The sequence below is a fragment of the Aphis gossypii genome, chromosome 2 (assembly GCF_020184175.1).
Source record: "Aphis gossypii isolate Hap1 chromosome 2, ASM2018417v2, whole genome shotgun sequence".
In the NCBI taxonomy this organism is placed as follows: Eukaryota; Metazoa; Arthropoda; class Insecta; order Hemiptera; family Aphididae; genus Aphis; species Aphis gossypii.
This window is the reverse complement of record NC_065531.1, coordinates 56610493-56636554: the sequence shown is the minus strand read 5'-3', so window position 1 is coordinate 56636554 and position 26062 is coordinate 56610493. Positions and strand designations below refer to the sequence as shown.

Genomic DNA, 26062 nt, shown 5'->3' with positions numbered 1-26062 from the left:
GAGACGGTCCTATAATATCTTGTAATGATAATAATCTATAACAACAATAATAATACAATAAATGAATACTTGAATTTTGGATTTTCAAACGTAACCGCGGCGTGGATTATTAAAATATTTTACTCTGTGTCTGGTCTGCTGTGTATCGGACCAGCGCAATAATGGATAAAACTATGGAGAGAAAATTTTTAAAGACCACTGTGGCCGGAATTTTGATGGAAATCGGGTTTCAAGCTACAGAACCAGCCGCCTTGGAGACTCTCGTCGAAATGCTTTATAGTGGTCAGTAAATTTTATAACTATTTGTTGATATTCCTTAACTAATTTTACAGTTCAACAGAAAGGGTATTGACAGATTTATGATTGAAATTATAGATACCTTCTAAGTTGGAAAAAATATAAAAGATTTCTCATACAAAATTTATTTATAAGCTGTGACATTTCAAACATAAAATAAATTTATTCATTTTTATTGAAACTGTATCTAAATATTCTGATTAAACTACTTGAAAAATTTGTTACTGCATTTGGTTTTTATTTAGAAATGTCACATTTTTTAATGGCTAATTAGTTATACATTACTTATATTTTTTATAGTACTTACTATTTAGTGGCTGAAATTTTATGAATCGAGCAATATTAAAATTTGATAAATAAAATCATGAAATTATTTAGTAATCTATACCAAAATAACTACTTATTAATTCCAAATTACCAGTAATTGTGGTAGGTATTGCTTCTAAACATTACTTGAAATTATACATTAATATGTATACATATAATATTCTATATTTATTTTTAATAATATTTCAATATTATTCATCATATTTTATCAAATTATAAACTAAAAAAAAAAAGTTCAGGGCCTCGGTCGTATTCATGACCCTGGCCAGGCCGACAATGCTATTAATACAGAGTTACTAAAATATATAGGTAAAGAATGATTAGCCACACTTGAATTACATTTATATGAAATAAAAAAAATAAAAGTTTTGATGCTACTGATCCTAGTGAAAATATTTTATATTTTCAATGGTCATTTATATTTTATATGATATATATTTAAATATTTTTATTCAATTATAGTACTATCTCAAATGGGAAATAGTAGTCGTCGTTATGCAGAAATAGCTGGGCGTCTTGAACCTCTCGGGGCCGATGTTATGATGGGTCTAATTGATATGGGTTTGTTCAAAAACGCATCCAGTCTATTAGCTTATGCTAAAAGGTCAAATCGAGCTGTTCTCCCTAGCCCTATACCGTCTGTACAGCCCCGCCAAACAAGTAACCTACAAGCAGGAACTAGACTACCACATCCATCATACATGCCAAGTTATATGCCTGCTTTCCCAGATCCTCATGCATACATAAGAACACCAGTAAGAACACAAGTTCTATACTAATATACAACACATATCCATTTTTGTAATACATTATTTCTTTACAGACACATAAACAACCAGTTACTGAATATGAAGCAATCCGTGAAAAATCTGCAATTCAAAAACATGAACTTGAAAAATCGTTAATAAAGTTTTTAATTAAAACTGGCCCTACTGAAAGTTTATTTTTGAACCAAGAAAATGATTGCTTTGCATGTAAGTATCAATAGTGTCTTATATTATATTATAAAATTCTCCTTTACAACTTTTATAATAGGTATTTTTAATTATTAAACGCCATCTAGAAAATTTATTACTAGAAGTACATAACCATGTTTTTATGATATATTTTTATAATTTTTTTTCAATTTTGTTCACTAGTCACTCTTAATAAGTACAAGAATATCTGAAATCATTTAAACTCTGATCACATTTAAAATATTATATTTTACCAATTCTATTAGGTACACATTTTTATAATATTATAATAAAATATGTAAAACAATACAACCTGCATAATAATGTGGTATAATAAGTAGTTTTGATGATAATTATAAGTGTAATATTAATGGTATGAATTTGAAGTTACCTTTTGGTTACCTATACTAATTTATACTTAGTATTATAAAGATTGTTAATCACAAATTATTGAGAAGTGCAGCATATTATTATTTGACGACCTGTATGAGGTTTATGCTTGACAGTTGCTATGAAGTAATAGGCTTGGCCGTTTACGTCTATGGGGTTGGCTCCTTCAAGTCCATAGCCAGGGGGGGTTTAGGGTTCAACCCCTCCCCAAAATTTTTTTTGAAATAAGACTGAATAGTTAGAATTTCATATTTTATTACATAATATAACAAATTTATACATTACTCCCCCCCCAAATATTTTTCTGGCTACGGCCTTGGGCTCCTTACGTAATGAATGTTGATGAAATTGACATTTTTGATTAACTTAAGTGTTTTGTTTAAAAAGATATTATCAGAACTACTTTCTGTTTTATAGCTGACCCGTTCCCACCTCACTGCTAATAAAAATAATTTATATAAATTATTATTTTTGAATTGCTTATGCATGCTATGTCTATTGTCTAAATATATTTTAGTATAAGCTATTATATCAATAATAGTATTAATAGATATTTACTATACATTGATACTTAAACGTCTTGTCTTAAACATTTAATTTTTACATTAATATATTATATCTATATGGTTAATAAAAATTATGAATAGTTTTGCTGATAGTGTTTATTATTCGATCACCTATAATTTTTTTTTCAAAACCAAATAAATTACTCTATTAGCAATCCAGAAAAAAAACAAATGAAAGAGCTTTCAATAATAAATGTTTTATATTATAGTGATAGCAAACAAGCCACAACAACCTGCATACATCTCAGCATTGTTGCCTCAAGATCAAGTATTTGATGAGGATCCTGATGAAACTGAAATACCAGCATCTAGTAAAAAAACTAAGTTCAAAAAAGATATTCAGATCAGAGAAGAATTTGATGAAAATGAAGAACAAGAAAATGAAAATGATGATGAAGACGAAGTAAACAACGGTGATGAAACTGAATCAAAACCAGAAGAGCCCATTGACAACCCTTTCTTGAGACCTGTTAAATATCCAGCTGCTCCTTAAAATTGTTCTATTGATCTTATTGCAATTTTCAAATACATTAGAAAATAATTTTGATTCTAAAAATATATTTTTAAAACCAAATATGTGATAAAGCCTAGACCATTGTACATTTTGTTACATATCACTGTTATTTTAAGTAAAATATTTTGTCCCATAATTATAATCAATGTCTTGTAAATATGTATTTAATTTTATACCAAATGGCAAGGCTGGTATACGAAATAAGAATTAAAGTTAAGTTACTTTTAAGTAATTTATAAAATAAATTGCTTTTTTTCTAAAGTTATTGTATAACTTAAAATTGTAAAATATAGAGTAATTATTTTTTTTAACTATTTTATTTATATAAATTGCATGTGTAATATCCCATCCTTTTGTGCAGGTCATGCCAGGTTTGGTACAAACTAGTTTTTCCTTGTTTGTAATTAAGAGATTATCTACTATGTATGGACTTTTTTTCCATTCTATATAATAGGTCTATGTCTAAGTTATAGCAAGTATTAAATAAAGCTGTAAAGCCGTATAAATTTATAAAATCCAAGAAAAATGTTGGTTGGAACTTGAAATTTAAATGTTCCAATGTAATATTTATTTACAAATTTACAATAATGGTTATTGCTTGTACTGAACTGATTGAAAATAATATTTAAAATTTTTAATGTTATTGCTATAAATATACCAGAGTAGTGACATACATCGGATGTAAAACATCAATAAAATGAAGCATAAACAAATTATTATATAAAAAATAAGAAATTGAGTTTTCCGAGCGATCAGGTGCTGTACAAATTCCAGAAACAGTCGTGCAAATTCATGCAAATTACGTGCTAAATATTGGCGTAGAAAAATGTGGAAATTTTGAAATTGACAAGGTTGGGGAAATGTATGTCATTGTATTTATTATATTATTAATATTCAATCATTATAATAATGTATTCTTATGTCTTATTATATTATTGTTAATACCACCCTACCAAACCGTGTAGATACTGAATGGTATAAATAGGTAATATCTTTACATTTATCAACATATATAAAAATATTGTTGTGTACCTATAGAAATATGCATAAACATAATTCAAGTAAATGTTGTTCATGAATGTAATTCAATTATAACAAAATTATTAGCATTGTTACCAGTCAATTAAATATTATATCCAAATTTAAACCTTGAATGTACTTATATAAAAAAGAGTGATCAATAAGTGAGTAACGCTTTGCTCTATAGTAATTAGTAGATCACTATAATGGATGTATTAAATTTGAATCCTATGATAGGTATCATTGTATATGAAAAACGATTCTGAACGGAGATGATTTGTCAGCCGAGGCCCAATATGGTTGGTGAAAAAGGGAGCTTATGTTGTAATGACCTGAATACACTAAAATTTAAATTCTTTTATAATTATTGTTAGCCAAATTTATTGAAAATCTTGTATTAAATTTTCAACTCTTAGCTACTTATACAATAAATTTTATGAATTATAATATGTAGGTACCTACAACTTACAAGATAATTTGTAAATATTTATGATTTTGATGAATTTTTGTCAATATTTGAACTTCAAATGATAATAAAAAAAATTGTGCCTATACATTCTTATAATTTTTGAATCACTATAAGAATAAACTACGAAGAACTTTGTAATAATTTTCAAATATTTTGACTCGACCAAAAAAATTTTATCGATATTTATAAAAAAAAACTAAACAAAAACGAATATTTTAATTTTTAAATGCCTATAAATAGCATTAAAATAATCAAAATATTTTGAAAATTAAATCATGTAAAGGCAATGCCAATCTTATTAACTGATGAAATTTTTAAGTATATACAACTTATACTTTATGAATAACAACAAATACTTAAAATCGATTATGGATAAATCGTTATCGTTACGCAATTTTGTAAATATTTAAAATTTAAACGCTCATAACATTTTTCTATTATAACGCTTCGAGTTTTCTCAATAGCTATATGAAGGAAAACTTAGTGTTGATTTTTTTAACCTTAAATATAAACACAAAAAATTGTATGAATTTTCAACTACAAAATTACTTGCAAAATCTTGCGATTTTGACATATATCGCAAAAGTTTGAACTATAAATGCTTATAAAAATAAATTGTGACTAACGATTTTTGATTATTTAAAACTATTATAAACAACTCATAAGGAACCTTAGATTAAATTTTCAAGTTTTTTGGACACCCAACATTTTTTTATCGACATTTAAAAAAAAAAATCGAAAATTTCAGTTGTCTAAAAATAGCTCAAAAAAAGTTAAAATATTTTGAAAGTTTAACTATACCTATAGATAACATACAGATAACATATTATATATATCATGATAAGAAAATTCTAATTTATACATTTAGTGAAAATTTTAAGTATCTACGGTTAGGTTAGGTTTCCCTTAGTTATTTTTTTTGTTTTTAAAAGCTATTTTGTAAAGTACCAACTGAATTTTTTTTATTAATGAATAAATGACCCATCACACTCTCCTCTCAAAAGTCAAAAGTATCAACTATGTTAATCTTGCTACTAAATATCACAAACAAAGCATTAGGTACAAGGAACTTGTTAGTTAATAGTTATTAACTACTACCTTAAAATATGATAAACACATAGTATAACACATCATTGTAAAATTAATACTAAAAAAAAAAATGAAAAGGTAAATAGGTAATTAATATGTAAAAATATTTATGAAGTGGGTTTTGTGGGTGAATAGTGGATAGTAGATACCATACACATAATATTGTAACTTATAAGTTATAAAACTTATAACTGGTTTAACTTATAAGTTTTAAGTGCCTAAATATCTTATCAATATTCAATATGATTATGATGGTCGATGAATATACGGGCGACTTAATAATAATAAGATAAATTAATGATCTAAATTCTCAATCAGAAATTCTTAATACCTACCTACTCATCATATTTGTTTGGTTTTGTGATGACTAGGATTTGGATAGTTGGATGGCGGTAACATCACAGGATAGATTAAATTAAATTTACTTTGTGGTAACGTTGTCAAAGATACCGCTGTAAGGTTATCAAGTCATTGCGAACTCTTTGACCCGTGATAAGAGCGTTAAAAACGTGAACTTTCCAAGATAGTGTGATATGTTTTGTTTACATAGCTGTGTCCGAAGTGGTTTCGTTATAGTATAATAACAAATAATAATAATATTATTATTAATTGTGGGTGGCGTAGGTATCAATGTTATTATTATTCGCATCGTTTGTTCGGGTTTAAAAACATTTTATTCTAACCCGTGTGATTATAATATGATAGGGGCATTTATTTTGACATCGTCCAGTTTTTCGTTAAAATCGCGCTGCGTTCATTTTGTTTTCGAAGTATCGTTTATCGTTTTACCGAAATACGTAAGTAGGACATCATGAGGCGTAGACTATCATCGTTATTTGTTAATGATTATTGAACGGTAGTCCTAGTACTCTTTTCGTTTCGTTGTGCGAGTTATACAAGTTATATACAAATATCATATTTTACGTGAACGAAAATATAATATATAAATAGTTATTATGGTTAAAAACGAAGAAATGCATTACATCGATTCGGATGACCAAGAAGAAAGTGTAGGTGGAAAAAAGATCTCTGACAACAAGTGAGTTATATCATTAAATTAAAATATTACTTCAATTCTTCGTGTGTTTAAAATTGATCAGTGACGATAATATCAGCTTTAAATTATATTGCATAAAAATAAAATTCTTAATAGGAAGTACCAGTAAATAGTGAATTTTTCTCACTAAAATACGGAACAAATATCATGTATTGATGTTCAAACACCAATAACTTGTTTACTTATATCCTATTGACTTTTATTATAATTCATAACTTTTAGTACCATCCACTTAAAAGAGGTTTTGCATTCACAATATTTGTATAATATAGTGATCGGTGCTTATGATATTTATACAGGAAATAATAATTTAGAATGATATATACATATATATATATGTATGTTAACTAAAATGGGTAAAATAGTTAGGTACTGTTATTTTATGTTCATTTAATAATTTGTTGTTTGTTGTAAAATCATAGTAGATTTTTATGAATGAATCTTCTATAAACACTTTTTTATAAATAGGTATGGTATTTTTATGTTTCTTCTTATTCAATTAACTTATTTTTAACCTACTTAAAACTTCCTATTCTAAACATATATTTTATTACATAATGTTATATCATATAAATTAACTTAAGTTACATTAATGACAAAATGCTTATCCCTATTAATTATTCATATATGCAAAATTGTAGATTAAATTGTTTAAATTACCTAGGTATATCAAATTATTATATTGTTATAATAAATAAGAATAGTAAAATCATGAAACCTTATATAACCTTATAATATTATAACCTTTATGACAATAAAATCAAATATATAAATATGTTTACCATGAGATTATTAAGAATAATATTGACTACTAACATAGTAAATATCACTTGTCAGTACCTAGTTTAAAATGACGTGAAGGCCTCTAGTTTATACTGGCATCAACTGACCTAAATAGGCAAAGAATAATATCAATATAAATGATATATTGTTTTATTGTTTTCTTGTTGATAACAAATAATTTGTATATCACTATTCATTGTGTGTGTCAATAACAAGGATGTTATCTTGTAGATTTTAATTATAATTGTTGAGATAAATACAAATTCATAATATATTATATCAATTATACTTAAATGGGCATTTATGATTATAAGTATTTTCTTTTACATACCTATGTATATACCTATACATTGATTTAATTATAATCTTGTGTAATTTATCATTGAAATAATAACTATTTAATTGTCCAAGTATTTGAGAAAAATTTTTTAAAGCATTTAAAAATCAATAGGTTAAAATATTTCTTTTTATTCATAAGTCATACATTTAAAACATAACATCAGCAATCAATATTGACAAGATTTAAAATTATGTTTTTACCTACACATATCTATAGTATCCTATTTAGATTAAGAAAATACTCAGACCAGCCTTATAAATGATAAACTCTGTATGAATGAAGGATAAGCATTGTCTAACCAGTATAAACATAAGCTGGTTCTGTACAATTATGTTCTTAATCTAAATCGAGATCTAAATAAAGTATTATTATAGTTCATTATAGATTTTAGATTATTTTGCTAATTAAATAAACCTGTTATATTTTTCATAATTAAAATTTTTCCTGTAAATTTTATAAATTAAACTACCTAAATAATAATTCATTATGTTTAGTGTAGGTATGTATACCTACCTTAATAATACAAGGTTTTTTTTTAAAATTGTTACTTTACTTGTATTTGTTTCTCTAGACTCTAATCTAAGGATTTCCAGCTTTTTTTACTTAGCAACAAAGTTGGTCCTTTTTAAGATTTTCACAACATATACATAGAAATTGAGATAGAAATTAATATACTTATATTTTTATTAAATATGCATTGTAAGATAAAATTTTTCTGGACAATTACAATAAATGCAAATATTCAATTATTCTATATTAATATAAAATTGTATTCTGAAATATATTTAATACACATACAAAGGTCAAAAACAAGTACATGACACATCTGAAGAATTACACAGCTGTTGGTAATAGTGGGATATAAATGGTGGAAGAGGTGATTGTTTGCACTTAAAAAATACAAATGATCAATGTTTAAAATGGTTAATCTTTTTATATAAGAAGAAAATAAAATTTTTATTTAGCAATAGTTGGTATTTGTGTTATGTTAAAACGGAATCAAAAGCATAAATAATTTTTTATATATTCACACACTACTGTTACTGTCGTTTATAACAATATATATTGCCACTATCATCTTAATTTGATTAAAAAGGATTTTCTTAATTTCTTTATTAAAATTTTTAAATTTTTAAGTAGTAAATACTATATTTCAGTTATAATAACAGTAACAACTAATAATAGTGTCTCAAAACCTATATTTTTTAATTTTAATTTATAGCTTAAATTTTTAATATAATCAATAAAAAAAGTATGAAAGTCATAAAAACCAAGTGTTTCTCAATTGATATACAATAGTAGAGCCTCGATAGTCCGGATTACCGGAGGTTTTTCAAGATAACTTACACAAATGACTAGGATTTTTATTTTTAATTCTACCCCCTTATTTTATTCATTTCACTTTAAATTACAAAAATAATAAATAACTTTAACATTATGAATTACAAAAATAATTTTTTTAATAATAGAACCTAGCCACTAATTTTTTTTTTTGAATTTTTCTGAACTAACTACAAAATGTATTTAAGAACAAATGGGCTTATGCTGTCTGGATTATCAGGGGTATCAGATTATCAAGGCTCTACTGTACCTAGTTTATTGACTTAACTTAAAAATATTTTTGGCCAAGCAAAAATTACCAGCAGATATGGTGGTATTGCATTGTGTTTATATATTAATATAGTATAATATAAATTATATTATGTATAATATGTAATATACATTAATCTGAGTTAACTCAAACATATAAATCAACAATAAAAAACAGAAGTATTTTTTAAATAGATTTTAGTTAACTCAAATATCTATAAATACTAAAAGAATGTCTACACAAAATATTTTATTTATATCTACACATTATATCAAACTATTAAATCAGAAAAATTAAAATATTTAGTAAGGAAGGATTAATGTTGTGTCATACATTCACTTTTTTCAATATTTAAACCATTAGTATTAATGTATTGTTTATAATAAAAATTTAATCAGTATTGGTAACTTTTAAAAACTAAAAAGAAATATAAGTATTTATATTATATAATTATTATATAATATATACCTAAGGTTTTCTTAATGTGAACAGAGAGCTCAAAGATAAATTTATATTTACTTGTGGTACGTATATAGTATATACCCAGTGGTGTAGCAGCATTATAAACAATATTTGGTTTTAAAAAATATTATATCAACATATTTTTAACGTGTTACTATGGAAAAATATTAATTAATATAATTGTATTAATATTTCGTTTTACTTTTATTATTAAATTCAATAGAACTATATTTTGATACATTGTGCGATTTTGAATGAAAATCATTTTTTTTTAAATTCAACATGTTCAATGACTTGCAATAAATTTGGTTAGTTATTTGAAACAAAAACTTAATGACAATTTATTTTTATCTTAACACATTTGTGAGAATGATATAAAAAATCAACTTCTATACAAATTTTACATATGTATAAAAACTAAAACTCATGATTAATTTGCTTGATATTTATTTTCTGAATTCTCTACTTACATCCACATAGGCATAAATAAAGGTAGGGACATTGAATAAAATATGTGTGAAAGAATTATTGTATAATTTTTAATAGTTTTTCATTTGATATTAGCGAGACCATTTTTTAGGATTTTATAATATCAGAAAAGCTTCGTAAAAATTCAGTCATCTGATTCCCCCTCCCCTAATTTAAAATACTATTTGTGTCTATCAACATCCAAAATGTTTGTATTATATTATTTTTTATCGCAAATTAATTAAATTTTGGGCCGATCTTATAATGTCCGGTTAAGTGTTCATTAACGCTTAACCGGTGGTTAGCGAATTTTATTATTCGTGGGTATTAGCGTTAGCGGAAACTTAACTGGACATTTGTAAAGACGACCTTTGGGTACATTTACAAATTTTTTTTATACATTACAATAATGTATCTGTTATTATTTTGGTATTACAGATTACCAATTAAGAATAAAATATGAATTTTCTAGCTAATGTAAATAACCATTTAATAGTTAATATTTTTTTTTTTGCATATACGATTCTGTAACGTATTATAAATTATAATGTTGGTTTGACAGTCAAGAATTATGTTTATGTTCTGTTTGTAGCTGAAAGTGAATGAAGTAGGTAGTAATAATCTACATTCCAAACGGTTCAGAATGTTAGGTATTTGATATTTGATGTTGGTCAAGGGTCGAAGTCAAACAGATTTGTCGTCATCTTCTCGTTCAGTACATATTTACTACATTTTAATCATATGTCAATGTGTGTTTTTTTACGTCCACAAAAGATCCATTGTTCTTTTTATTCTGCTTGTTCGCATCCGTTTGGCAACCCGGCCAAGATCCTGGAGACGCTCTCGCTGGAACGACTATTAATAAACGCTATATATTTGACAGTCTCGCGTCCCTGTTCATTCGGTTTACACGCAAAACTGCGTTTCACAGTGTCGCATAGTTGAGTGCTATATTATTAAATTATTCCATCATATCGTTATAACATACATCGTTTATACTATAATTTGATTTTTATTGTTATATTATTATTTGACTTTTGACTGTCTAAAGTTTATTTTTAAGATTATTATTCAGCTTGAAGGTAATAGATAAAACACTTAAAAAAAAACCAATCCAACGGCGTAAATATTTACTCAACAGTGTCGCGTCTTAATAATAATGTATACATGTATTTTATCGAGTCGATTGCTTGCACTACTATAATATCAACCACAGTATTACTCAGCCTACGTCGGCTTACATTTGCTATAAACCCATCGGATAACTACGACTCGACTCGCGTAACAGCACGCGTGGTCCCGAAAACTGCGTCGCGATTTATAATTTATTGTGCGCCCTCCGATTGCGTAATATCATTATTATTTCTGAATATTGTCATTGTCATCGTTTCCGCTTGCATATAATATACTTCATATTAATATAATAATATGAAAACGATCGAATTCTTTCACATGCGCGGTGAGTCCGGCTCAGACGGTTGGTCAATCAATTAAAGTCCGTCGGGTGAGAAGAAAATATGATCTATAACCCGCGATGAATTGAATAATTGAACATAAAACATACGATCCAATAAAACGGTTATATTCTTAATATTTTATTACCGCATCGATCACGTTGTGTTTCACTCGCGTTATCATGTCGTTCGCGCACAATCGCGACAAGAGGCGATCCGTGTCGCCGTCGTTTTCGTGGAAATATAGCACTGTCGACTACCATCATGGGTCTATCCCAGTTCGCAGCAGGACAAGGAAACCACAACGGTGCTCCAGCGTCGTGGATGCGACAACTTCCGTTGCTCCCAGACAGTTGTTGGCGGCGCCGGACTGCGCGACGGCGCTGTTAATCTATCGGAAAATGTGCGCGTGTCACTTGCTAGAATGCCCGAAGTAAGCGTATAAGTGTATATAAGACAAAAGTCCATACCTGGCCTATCTGCATCAGTCCTGCGCACTACTATATATATATATATATAGTGCAATATTTTGCAGGGCCGGTCATCGATGGCTAGTATTTTATACAGTAGTAATAAAAAGTATCACCACTGTAGGTGGAAGGGAGGGGGCGTATAAGGCATTTCCGTTGGTCATGTATAGTAATCGTAGACGCCAAAGCTCGGGTACAACCTACGTTGTCTTGTGTATAATATATATGTACTTATTGTAACTTACACATGACACGCAGTTTTAATGGCTTGTTCGTTTATTCCTTTTGACGGATAACCTATCTTATTAATTATTTATTACTTTTTTTTCTATTCCTATTTATTTCTAAATATACTGTAGAATTGTATAGTCATTTTTTTCAATTTATAATTATAAATTATTTAATATGATGATAATAAAATAAATAAATAAACAAAATAATATATATTGATAATATAACTCTGTTAATATTTATAAATATTCGAGTAAACTAAAATCTATTTAAAAATAATTCTGTTTTTTATCGTTGATTTATTTGTTTGGGCTAACTTAGATTAATGTATATTATATATTATACATTATACCTATTATATTACGATTATAATGATATATAAACAATGCACTACCACCATATCCACTGGGTGCTGATAATTTTATCTATTAATAATATATATTTTATATATTTAATATAATTATTATTTTTTTAATTATTTCTCTTTATTATTTTATATTTATTACTGCAGTTATCAGACGATCTACAGCTTATAAACCTATTTAGATACCTTATTTTAATTACTTACGTCCAACGATGAGGTAGAAGTTTCATCAATTTCACATATGATTTATATTATATTAAATAAACGTTTTGTGTCCATGATATGAGCTTTAAGTATAAACTTTGTCTTCAGTTTAATTATTTTGATAAGGTTTAAGGCTAAAACATACATTTTTTCATATTCATTGAGAATTTTCGTTTAACTTCAGCTTAAGAAATTAAACAATTTCCTATACTTGTACTTCAATAGTTTAAGAAACAAAAAATAATGGGAACAATAAAATATGTAGTGTGTTATACTCCAATAAAAATATTTGTTAAGACATTCATTATTTTAGCTACAGTTGACCTCATCCTTTTTTGTTTATCGTTGTATACTCATTGCATGTTTGTTCAGCAAATGAGGTAATCTAGCTGTCATATTTATTTGATGATAACATTTTGCGCGATTGTGATGTTATAGGTAAAACTTGAAATAAACTAAGTAGGGTACAAAATACTAAAATTATGTTGAAATTGTTTTATTACGTTTAGGTATATCTATATAATTTCCATATTCAGCTTTTTTTAATCATTAAAACTTCAATCAGTACTCTGTATTACCTATATATTTTTTTTTTAAAACAAGAAGAGTTAGTTCAGATAAAAAAAGTTTCCACATTACGATGTCGTAAAAGCATATCTATATGTATATATAGATTATAGACGTAATAATTATATATTATACCCATTATGTGTTTTATTTTAAGTGTAAAAAATGTTTAATTTTTAAAAATAATTTTTATTTAAATTAATTGGGCAACATTTTCCCACATTATATTATGTCAGCCAAGTATTCAAACAAAAAAATTTAACTAACAGTGTTTGGTTAAAAAAAATGTATAGTTATACAAAAAAAATCATTAGAGATTGAACAGTGAGTCAGTGAACACTTGTCAAGACTGTGACTATAGACTGACTATAGACTAATAAATTGTATGAATTTTGTAATCTGTAGCAGATGCGTATTTATTATACATAATTATACTAATAAATTCTCTAATTTGTGTTCGTTGTTATAAGTATGTTGTATCTAATATTATATTTTCCCGCTCAAACAAAATATGCGTGTTATGCTGTTAAAAATAAAAATAATTAGGTACATTAGTAATTAAATTATTCGTAATTTTAATTATTTAGTTACACACAAAACATCGAATATAGTAAAACAAATAAAGGTAATAAAATATTGAAGAATACATATTATATATTATAATTATATGCTGTCGTCTCATTAATTTTATTTTAAACAGAGATAAAGTTAAATCATTTAACACAAATAAATCTACCGCTGAACAATATAAGTATTTAATTAAAAAAAAACTTATATATATTTATTTGTTCGTTTTAATCATTTTACAAGTTACAATAGTTAGGTTAACCTATAAGCTAATAAGCTATAACCAAAAAAGAAAGCTCATCAATTTATTTTAAAATGAATCGTGTTTGGGTGTATGGGGTAAAAAGGTTGGGAAACACTGAATTAACAGTAGGTATATGTATAATATAAATATTTAATTAAAAGTATATTTTAGTATAATATTATTATTATTATAAGCTTATTTTTTCTTATGAGTTATAACCATCTTAGTTCATATTATTTCTTTATAATGATTTTACGAATTGCTGTAGAATTATATCTTGAAGGAAATAGTTTGTTTTGTATTATGGTAGAATGTAATATAATTGTATATAATACTTTTAAATAATTTTGTAATATTTCTTATAGGAGTAAAAGTTCTAGTCGGTCGTCAACGCCGCCTCCATCATTCACGGAATGCCAGCAACGGCCCGACGGGGAACACGAGGAAGGGTCAGAAATGTTCGAAGAGCCTGTGGAGGAAATAGTAAGTACTTTGCCACATGTCCATATAATATGTAAATGACGTTATCGCATGGCTGTTTTGACATTTTGCGCGTGTAATGTAACATTAACCTAATTGGATTGATAGCTGTCTGTTGTATAGCGAATACGCCTCTCAGTTATGTCATTGTACCCGAGGGAATAAAATGACATGTTATTAGTTAGTGCATATCATTTTCATAAGGGGCTTCGTAAATTTAGTCTGACCAGACTAGTGTTGCAATTCACATTAAGTTTTGTATACGTTTGTTCAGTATTCCTTGAGTCTTGTTGAAATGGTTATTGTCTGTGATTCGTAAATATAATTAAATACAAATTCGTAATGGGGTTATTTAAAAAACTCATGTGGCCAAGCACGAGTCAGCCTTTAAATTATGTTCCATCCCCGTCTGTGTGTTCGTCTAGTCGAAAGCGAAGTAGAAGAGACTCTGTGTCATCGTCTAGTAGAAGGCATAGGCGTAAAAAGGTCAGTTTTGTTTTATTTGATTTTGATATATATTACTAATGTGTAATGCTTTATAAAAACCTAAATTACTTTTTCTCATACACATTTAACAAATGTTTTGTAAGACTGATTATCTATTTTTTTGTAAATATTATCCGTATCACTTATTTTTTAAAACGATTTAATATTTTATGATTTTTTAATCAAATTTTGATGGAATATACCTATTACTTCGTTTAATATTCTAAGCCAATACGTGATTTTAATATTCTGGAAATGCTAACATGAACCTAACCGATTTAACAACTTATGTGTTTTTCATTTTCATAATTGATTTCAGTGATTTGGTTTCAAAACGCTTAGAATATATTGAATATAATTAAATTATAAATATAGTTTATACCTACCTATAAATTATATTAATTTAAATTCTATAAATTGTCAAAAATAGTTTCAATTTAAAAATAAATGTCTCCCAAATCTTAAAAAGCCCTTAAACAATATTCATGTGATTAACTATATGTGTGTATGAACCTGCTCAATACATCTTTCTTGATTTTTCCTAAAAAGTTGAATTATACTTTTAAAAATATTGAGGAACTATGGCCCCTAAGAATATTGCCCATTTACACCACTATCTTATCTTACAATACCTACTGACTATACCTCTATGCTATGGTTCTTAAAATAAACTTATTAGACAACTGATTATATTATATATATAATAGGTTAGGTTAGGTTTCATGTGATCCAGAAAATTTGAATAAACATTTTAATATTGGTATCCATTATGGTTTATGGTGTATATAGTGTAGGTATGCACAAATAAAATATAATTATGGTGGCGTAGTAATCCTACAAAAGTGTATATAGAATGTTATTTAAATAGTGAAATTTATATTGTATTGACAAAATAAACTTTTGTATACAAATTCAAATTATGCGTGATGTATATTAGTTTAAAATATACAAAAAAAAAGGGTAATAAATCTAATTTTTTAACTAAATCTCAATGTAAAATTGACGGTGGATCTTAGATTTCTAAGGTTAAAGCTTGAAATTAGAGTATTATTAGGTATTAAGGTACCTTCTAAGTATAAAAATATATTGTTTTTAAACTTCACTTTTTATTGTCTTTTATACTACAAAAGTAAAAACACTTACGCCCGATTATTATTCGTATACACAATACTGTATACACCGATGCAGTATATGTCGCATGTTTCCAGGCGTTTATTCTAATTGTATAAAAATAATTTATATCGATTACATAATACTATTTATTTACGACAGAGAATCGAAAATATTATATTATTATCAGTCGCATTATAGTATTCTTATAATAACATTTTACATAAATAATACCGATCAAGGATGCTTGTGGACCAAAAATATTGTTTGTATTAAATTACGCACCCTCATAACACATACCTACACACGCTTAACACTTGTACCAGGACTAAAATAAAATAATAGTTGGTAGTTGCTACTATTTATTATGATTTTTATTGATTTTCTATACAAAATCTTAATATTATTATTTTTGAATATATATTTTTTGAAAAATTCAATTATTTTACTGTAATCATAATTGTTTATGTACGTATATTAGAATTTGTATCATAAATATAACTATTAAACTTGCAATTAATTTTGGAATAATTGTAACTTTTTGATTATGCGCGTGTTAATTGATTTAGTTAATGGTAACAGGATTGAAAGTGTTTGAAATGAATTCCAGAATAGCAAACAGTATAGATTTGATGGTTATTGATTTGTCGTCTAAAATGCATTAAAACAATATATTATCTTCTATTGTTACTTGTAAATCATATGTTTTTAATTTGTCGTTCAAATTAATTTCTTAGTAATCGCTAAAAATTTAAATAATATATAGAACCATCATACTAACAGTTTTAACGTTTAAAATGTTATTTTTATTTTGTATATGTGAAAAAGTAGCGAGTAACCGGTTTATATATACTGCTTTAAAAGCGGTTTAAAATGTATAATCCATTGCCAATGCTGCTAGCACTCACTTGCAATGTTTTCGTTGATATTAAATAGAATTTATGTAATTTTTTATTTTTATTCTGCTTAAAAAGTAAATAAATTATTGCACATGATGCACATTTATACTTCAGATAATAACTCGAGTACTTTAATATGTTTTAGACTTTTATATTGTATATATATTCAACTTATAAATATAATAATTATAGTACAACTTATGTCTTACGCATAATAACTGTGACGACTTGTTCGTGAAATGAGTAGATGAAAAAAATAATGCAAGTCTCAAATTCGTTTAGGGTATAAATTGCAGAATAACATATAATATGTATAATGCTTTTGCTATTTTTTTTTCATTATAAACGTTTATGAACCTCGGTTACCAGCGTACACCACTATAGTTACCACTCCGGTCTCTCGCAACGACATCATATAATATGATCTAGCGTGTACTTTTCTTTTATCCAACACCCGTAAATAATGGCATAATCAAGTTGATTTTTCCAGTCGAAAAACGTAGTGTCTATAACGAGTGAAATCAATACTCGTATCATGCAATATATATCATAAACAAAAAAATATAATGTTACATCGAAAAACGTTGGTGTTTGATATTCGTATTATATAAAATTTTATTTTTTGTTTTTTATATAGAGGGTGGTAATATATAATGTTAATAGATTTTTATACGTATAGTACTTTACTGGTATAGTGTATACTATATATACCCATTAACAGCCTACATTCATGAATTTCGTACCACATGATTGCTCTTATTTATTCAGTAGCCGAATTAGGTTTGTCGAACCCTTCCAGAATGGACGTCATAGGCTGGTAAAATATGTAGTAAAATTCGATTCCGGGAATAATTTACAAAGCCGATCACCTAGAGTTCAAGTATGACCCTTACAAAAAAAAAAGGAAATGATTTACCTACATCGTAACCTTGCAAGGACAGAGGTGTAAAAAATTATGTCATTCATCTATCAAGTATCATGTGATTCAATATGTGTACTTAAGTATATTATAATATTTAATCAAATTCATAAGAACTTAGAACTCATCTGTATAGTTAAAAATATACATTAGACATGTTATTTACAGCATTGCGCTGAACTGAAGTATGACGTTGTACGTCCCGTTGCCTGACTTTTATGGCGAGTAATGTAGTTTTCCAGGTTTTCCTTGATATAAATCGTGTTTGAATGCGTATTCGAAGAGTTATATATAGGCACATATTATTACTTCTATAAACCCTGTGTCAGTTCCATAATAATTACGATTTCCGATCAAAACTCAGTTTCTCTGCCGAGTTAGTCGTTTCTGTCTTATTCGTATAATCGTATACCATATACTCTTGATTAGACAAAACCAATTAGTTTATTTTTTAGGTATATTTTAATATAAAATTATGTGGATAGTTCTGCATGTACACACTATTACTATTATCCCTAAATTTTAAGTCGTAATCTCTTGTCATTATTCTATAACCTAACCACTGTAGTCCGTAAATATGCATATACACTGTAGGTAGGTATATATTATCATAATAGGTACTCATCGAGGAACGAACGACTAGTTCGTTGTTTTTGTACACAGCATCTTTGTTGTATTTTGTTTTTATCTTTATACGGTTTTCAAAAAGTTTTTCATTGATAACTATAGGAGGGAGACAAACAAAATTGTTACGATGAGTATACTACCGCTATTCCGAAGAAAAATTATAGACAAAAAAAGAAAAAGAACAACAACAATAACAGAGATAGCCAGAGGACCAGAGTCTGTTCAGTAATAGTAATAATATTGTATAAAAAACTGACGTAATACCCCGTCGGTGGGTCGGAGAGGACGGGCGCTCACATTATTATTGTTATTATTTCGTGATCGTCGTTAATGTTTGTTCGGTCCGAGCGCGTAATGGACCGTTGTCGTCATTCGTCGTATAGTAATAGGCAGGCAAGTGCACCGCGCAGGTACCTATAATATAATATAACATCGTCGTCGTGGCCGGAAAGTGGTGCCGCGGCACTGCATTCCTCGCTCCCCGGACGGTGTGGGGCGGAGCGAGCTATAGCGAAAGACCTTGAATGTTCACGCAGACAACCTTCACGTCGGAACCGGACCCTGTGGTACGCACGTTGTCCGGCGAGAGCGCGCGCGCACCCGTTCAAAACTGGTAGTGGGGGGGTTAACGGCGGCGCGCAGTCACTGACTCCGGCCGCATCCCCCGCCCGACGGTCGGTGTACGTCTCCCCGTCATGTCGCTTTCTTCCTTCCCCGTTGGAAATCTGACGATACGCACGTATACTTACCTGCCGCTTTTTTTTTTTTTTGTCACTTTACAGTGATACATCAAAATAATATATATTTTTTCCATCGAAGATTACCCATCGAAATTTTCAACTTCAAACCCGTTTGATCCGTAGCGCAAGAATCGGTGTCGCTCCCAAAAATTGTTAAAAATAAGAATCCGATTCGCACTTTATCGGTTGGAATGATAATGGTGGTTGAGGCATTTTCCCCGAATCACCACAAACGCACACACCGTCAAGCAAAACTCGATTTCCCGTCGCAGTTTGCGTATTTCATTTCTTACGTGGATATTATAATTTTTCGTACATAAAATTCAATAATATTATAGCCTAAAGCGGATTTCGTACAATACGATAATATAATATAGTTTATAATATCATTATTCATTATTGTGTGGTACACCGTACACGTTTACGAACGAGCGTGATACCGTCGCACGCACGCGCAGTACTGTTGGTACTTAAACGCAGTCACCGCCGTCGTAGCCTCCTCGTAAGTCGTAACCACTGTTGTGTGTGTGTGCGTGCGTTCCCGCCGTGAACGTGTGCGTGTGCGCGCATACCTGTTGCTGTACGCGCCGCATTCCGTAACCGTTCAGCCACCGGATCGGTCGTCGGCTATCGCCGTTACCACCACCGTGCGTTTAAAAAATTCAAAAAAAACCGACGAATACGCCGCGTTTACGTTTCGTTATCGTTTTGTTTTTTTTTTTTATCTGATTACGTCTCTCTGCCTCTTTCGGCGTTTACAACTATATCTGTACGACAAGTTCGTCCGTCTCAGTCGTTTGATAGTGCGCGACCGTAACCGTCGTTTTCGTACTTGTATCATATTTTCATACATAAAAACCGTTCCGTCTTTATATCCAAAATTGAGCGTTTGTGCGCGTCCGGTGTGTTCCTCGACCCCCGAGGATGCTATAACGGGTCGGAGACGTCTTGTAGCGTGGATATGGACCATAGGGAATACGGGGAGCGCGTGTCGCCGCCGTTGCCTCAACAGCAGCAGCAGCAGCAGCAACTACAACAACTACAACCACCTCATCAACAACATCAGCAACAGCAACACCAGCAGCAGCAACACCAGCAGCATCAGCAACAACCGCTTCCGCCCCCCGCCAATCACACTGATCAGGTATATACCTCGCTCCCAGAGTTTTCTTCGTTGTAATAATTATCGTCTCCCTTACTCGTGTTTCCGGGAAATATAGTGATGTATATAGGTAGATATGAAATGGCCTGGATATTGTTCCAAGGATCATCCTCTGGTCTCTCGTCATGGTTGCGGATGCTTGAGTCCAATGCTCGTCTATTGTCTTAAAAAGTATGCACAGTCTATGTATACAAATTGTTGTTTGGCGTTGTATTCTGACTGTTTAGTGAATCGTGATTGTAATGATTGTATTGATTTTCGATTCAGCTTCTAAACTATAGAATAGGTATATTTTAAAATCGATTTTTTTTTTTTTTTAACTGATTATTGCCCAGAATTTCTGTAGTTCTTAAAAGCGGATTCAAATTCCACTTATTATTTATTATATTATTTATTTATTATTATTATCCACAATTATTATAAAACATGTTTTTAAATATAGTTAAGTAGTTAGAGTATCGAATCTTTCTTTTAAAAATTTTCCTTTATAAACTATATAATTATATAGTTATTTGCCATTTGGATCGCTTACATTATATTTATTCACCAACAATTAGTATTGAATAAACAATATCAATTTTTATAATTTATCCTATTGTTTTCTTATAAATGTGTGCGTGTGTCAACATAGATTTTAGATTATTGTATTTGAATTAATTGGCGTTATCTAACTTATTAAATTTCCTCGTTAACCAATAATAATGATGAATGTTTACGTACTTAGGTTTTACTTGTAACGATCAAATTATGATTACATCGTTTCATAATATAACTGTTGTACATTATTGTTCGTGCGACGTGCCATAATTTATTAGATATAATTGAGCGTAGGAGAACGATATGACGTACATATAACTGTGATTCACGTACATATCCGAATTTCATTCCTTTCGTAATAGAATCCAAATGCCGAGTGAAGTAATGTCGATAATATACTACTCATGTCTACTATAATATTATATGCACAGGTGCTTTTGGATGTTATATAGGTATATAGGTGTTATGTACGACCTAATTGTTTAGGTGATATCTTAAATCCGAGTGAGTCCTAGTAACGCCCCGTCCGAGCACATAATAATATATACGTTTGGATAACACGTATATTATACACCTGTTGTTGGCCGACCATAGCCCGAGGGTAGTAAATTAATTACACCCCGTCTAAAAAATACATACGAACAGGTTTATACTATATATAAAGAAGACTTCATCGTATATCATTGTGTGTTATATTATTCTTCACTCACCGTGGGGCACTCGAATCCGTGTGCGTACTAATGCTCTCGGACGAATTATACCTTTGTATTTACGTGTGTATGTATTGACCCTGTCGGTTGGGGTCGTGTTATAACTTACCTATTATACTTGTTGTTAGGGTGAACTCGTACGAGCGTGATTTATATATCGATCGTTTTTGAGGATAATATACACAATATTTCACGCGTGGTAAGGACAAATTTCTTGGAATTCGTCCTAATCGTATGCGTAATATACTCGGTATGCCCGCGCTGGTCGACGAATACGCGAATACCTAACCGATAGGTTCCGATTTCTTTGGCACCAAGTCAAAGTCGCGAACATTGTGTATAATAATATATCTAATATATTAATAATAAAATGACGTTTACTTACAATTATAATACTTAGCTACATGGGTAAATACTTATGGCACATAAACTTAATCGAAATGGACAATATCGCCACTTTCAATGTATATATTTATATGCATAGCCGTACTGTTAAAAATCGTCAACATAGAATAATATGCCTACTGACACTTAGTGGCCTTCTAGTGTACCTAACCTGCCCCCCCCCCCTGGAACCACTTGAAATAATTTACTTGTACTACATAGTAAACAATCCGATATTTCATGAGACTAAATTAATTTATGCCTGTGGCGGACAGCTTTGTTCCAACAATTGTATAATCCATATTATATTGTATAATTGCTATTATTCGGTCACGAATATTTTTTAACTACCTATGTAAATTGCTATATTAGATAATTTGGGCATTGTTATTGTTAATTAAAATAAAATAATGAACAGTGATATATTATATAGGTAACCGCGATGACAAACTATTATGGTTCACAGAATAAAATCATATACGAACTACCACGTGTTTTCCAAATCACACACACTTGCTAGTTGCTATTCAGTACAATTTTTACGTTGATAATGATAATGTAGTTATTTAAGGAAATTACGTTTTTGTTGCTTCTCAATATGATTAAAACGTATAGAAAATATTTCGTGAGTACAGATAAGTTGCTTAAAGTTGGTTTTTGAGATTTTTGTTCCCTGATAAAAAATAAAGATTTGTTCTATTTTTTTCTTTACTTAACCTGCATCCAAGACCACCTCGTTTTTTCGTCGCATCGTCATCGTCAATATTTTATTAGTGATATAATAGTACGCTTGCCTTCACCGTTATCGTGATTAGTGGTCCAAATAAGAAAATATAAACATAGTCTTCAATCCTCTATGTATTATATCATAAAGATCTCACAGTTGTTTCGTTAGACATAATCGATGATACTATATTATATTCGCTATTTGCGATTCAGGATATATTGTATTGCAATTTCAAACAGTAATATTAATAAATATATCAAACCACTGGTGATAGTCGTTATGTTTAGCATCTACTATGTATAATTATTTACTATTAATGTCATAGAAACTAGAAATGCTCACAAAATATGTCGCTCGTATATAATAATAAATATAAATATATATTCGACATTGTAGCCGTCCAATGTTTAATGAAAGAAGCGACTAGTCGACGAGCGACGACGGGGGATACTATAATAGACCAGTTTTGTTTTTACGTGTGCACAACCTGTCGCAGAGCATGCGAACTATCCAATTCCACCTGCATTGGTCGACGAATCAAGTCACATACAGCATAAACGCTGCATACATACCTTTGCTATTTTATAACCGATTTTTTTTAACAATGTTAATACTTTAGTTTTATACCAGTTACGTTTCTCGCAAACTGACGTTCTTGTACTAGACAATCGTTTTCTTTGGATTCACATTTCTTTTTTCTTTTTAATTTACAACAAGTAGATAGTTCTAATATATTTTTTTAATCTATGTGATAATATTGCGATCCTCATCTTCCTTAGTCTTTTTTTTTTTTTTTTGGAAAATTTGAAATGGCTGTGCAATTTTATATTCTGTGGTGATTTATTATTATCGATGGTTTAGTCATACTCTAATGAGTTACAGTCATAATTGTTGTCGGGCCGTTTGATTATATAATACTGCATTATGTGCAGAAAACATCCTACGCACATAGAATTTTTATAACAACTATACTTGATACTTGAAGATGTCATATATCTGTTTGGTACCCATAATATGTATTACTAATAATAGGTTATTAATTAATAATTATATTCTTATTTTATCGTAAGTATAAATCGATATACTCGGTTGAAATAAATGTGGAAAAGCATTTATGGGCGATATGTTCAAATTTCAAAATATGCTTACTGTTGAGTCTTGTGTGTATGCTGTATAGTGATATTTAAGTGTTTAAATTAAAATAGTTTTTTAAAAAATGACCAAAATCGTGTAGGTGTATTATACCATCGGTGTTGCCAACTATTGCTTTTATATTCTGAGTTAACCAATCAATTGATTTTATTATATTTATATATATATATATATATATATATTTTGTTTATTATACCGTAAAATAACTTAAAAAGTTCTCTACTGTATCTTTGTGTAGACTGAAGTGAACTTGAGTAAAAATTCTAGTTTAATTTTTAAATTATCAGTGTTTTCGGGAATATTTTAAAAATCAGAATACAATTTTGTAGAAGTTTATTCAAATCCATTTATGTACAAATTCTTAATCATTTTTGATTCAATTAATCGTCGCTTTTCGAATACAATGATTTATAACTATTTGATAGTTAATGTAAAAAACATGAAAAACTATTGTTTAATTTCAGTTGCATACAGCACTATTTAAATCATTCTAACCAATAAACCGACCCGAAAGTCTTGTTTTTAGATAACAACGTAAACCTTTTGTTTTCTAGAAAGTGCTTTAGTAGTAAATATCTATAATACGATGTCTGTTAGTTTTCTAGAGTGCTGACTTACATACGATATTAAATAATGCTTTAATTTTTTACGTACCATTTAACATTTGTATTGAATATTAACATGACGTAATGTCCAGTGGCTGTTATAATGAACCTAAAAAACGATGTCTTATAGTCGATCTTATCTCGTCCATAATTTTTTTTTCATTTTACTGAAGTAATTTATGAAACAAACGGTGCAATTTGTTTTTGTGTTTCACTTATCTAAAACACGTATGGTGATTTTTTTCGAAGATTGTAAGTATGCGCCGTGACAAATGTATATCGTGTATACCGTCATCATACGATCACGATTATACCTTCCGCTTTTTAAGTAGGTTAAACGTATTGCGGACACGATGGTATATTTATATGTATATCATCTATACCATAATGGGACGACAATATAATATGTTTATATATTTCTACGAGATTTACTAGTTTTATTTGGTTACTAGGTCGAACGGAAGGAATGTATTATAATAGTCATTAGGTAGTTGTTTTGTATTTTTTGTACGTTCTTGTAATAACCACGAATGACTTAAGCAAAAAAGTAGACTCGCAGAGTTGTCACAGGTCTAACAGTAGTTTTTTCATCAATTTAATGAAACACATAGTTTATATATTTATACTCACAATATATATCTACTTATGTGACAGTGTACACACTCATAAACTCTATGGTGTTTTTTTTAAAAACAATATGCTTTTTTTTACGACGGTTGCTTTGGAAATATGATCCATAATTTTTAATTCCATTTATTATAATAATACCTATATAAACATGCATGTAATTGCATATTTTTTCTCACATTCGACCTATATTTTTATATTGTCGATTTGTTTAGTGACGTTAATATATTATATCTACTAAGAAAATAAGTCCACACTAAATATGAATCCGGATACATCGATCAATTAATACCCAAAACGACGAAACTATTGTGAGTTTAATAGATACTTAGGACTTGTGATTTCGTACTTTAACGTTCATTCATCAGTTTGCAAATAATTACTGTCTCGTATAATAAGTACCTATAATAATGAATAAAGTATTCAACAATTATACCTAATATCGTTTAGCTCATCCATGCCTCTAT

At 28.8% G+C, this 26062-nt stretch overlaps 3 protein-coding genes across 4 annotated transcripts in view; all 3 read left to right on the top strand.

Annotated features, from left to right (window-relative positions):
• Positions 1-25: 25 nt before the first annotated feature.
• On the top strand, positions 26-3361 carry LOC114119043 (transcription initiation factor TFIID subunit 8-like). The gene is made up of 4 exons (XM_027980496.2): positions 26-282; positions 1087-1379; positions 1448-1598; positions 2746-3361. Exons 1-4 carry the CDS (start codon positions 162-164, stop codon positions 3027-3029), a joined length of 849 nt encoding a protein of 282 aa, XP_027836297.2. The 5' UTR covers positions 26-161; the 3' UTR covers positions 3030-3361.
• Positions 3362-10449: 7088 nt separating this feature from the next.
• Positions 10450-20534, top strand: LOC126549589 (uncharacterized). The gene is made up of 3 exons (XM_050199179.1): positions 10450-12216; positions 14796-14913; positions 19054-20534. The coding sequence occupies exons 1-3, from the start codon at positions 11966-11968 to the stop codon at positions 19210-19212; spliced, it is 528 nt and encodes a 175-aa protein (XP_050055136.1). The 5' UTR covers positions 10450-11965; the 3' UTR covers positions 19213-20534.
• Positions 15180-26062, top strand: part of LOC114121897 (tight junction protein ZO-2) — a 31773-nt gene continuing 20890 nt past the window's right edge. The window contains exon 1 of one of the 2 annotated variants that reach the window (XM_050199178.1): positions 15180-15396. In XM_050199178.1, coding sequence (XP_050055135.1) covers positions 15253-15396 — 144 coding nt within the window. In that variant the 5' untranslated portion in view covers positions 15180-15252. Of the gene's footprint in view, positions 15397-20303; positions 20836-26062 lie in introns of those variants that run through there. The other variant, XM_027984394.2, reaches the window with a different exon arrangement.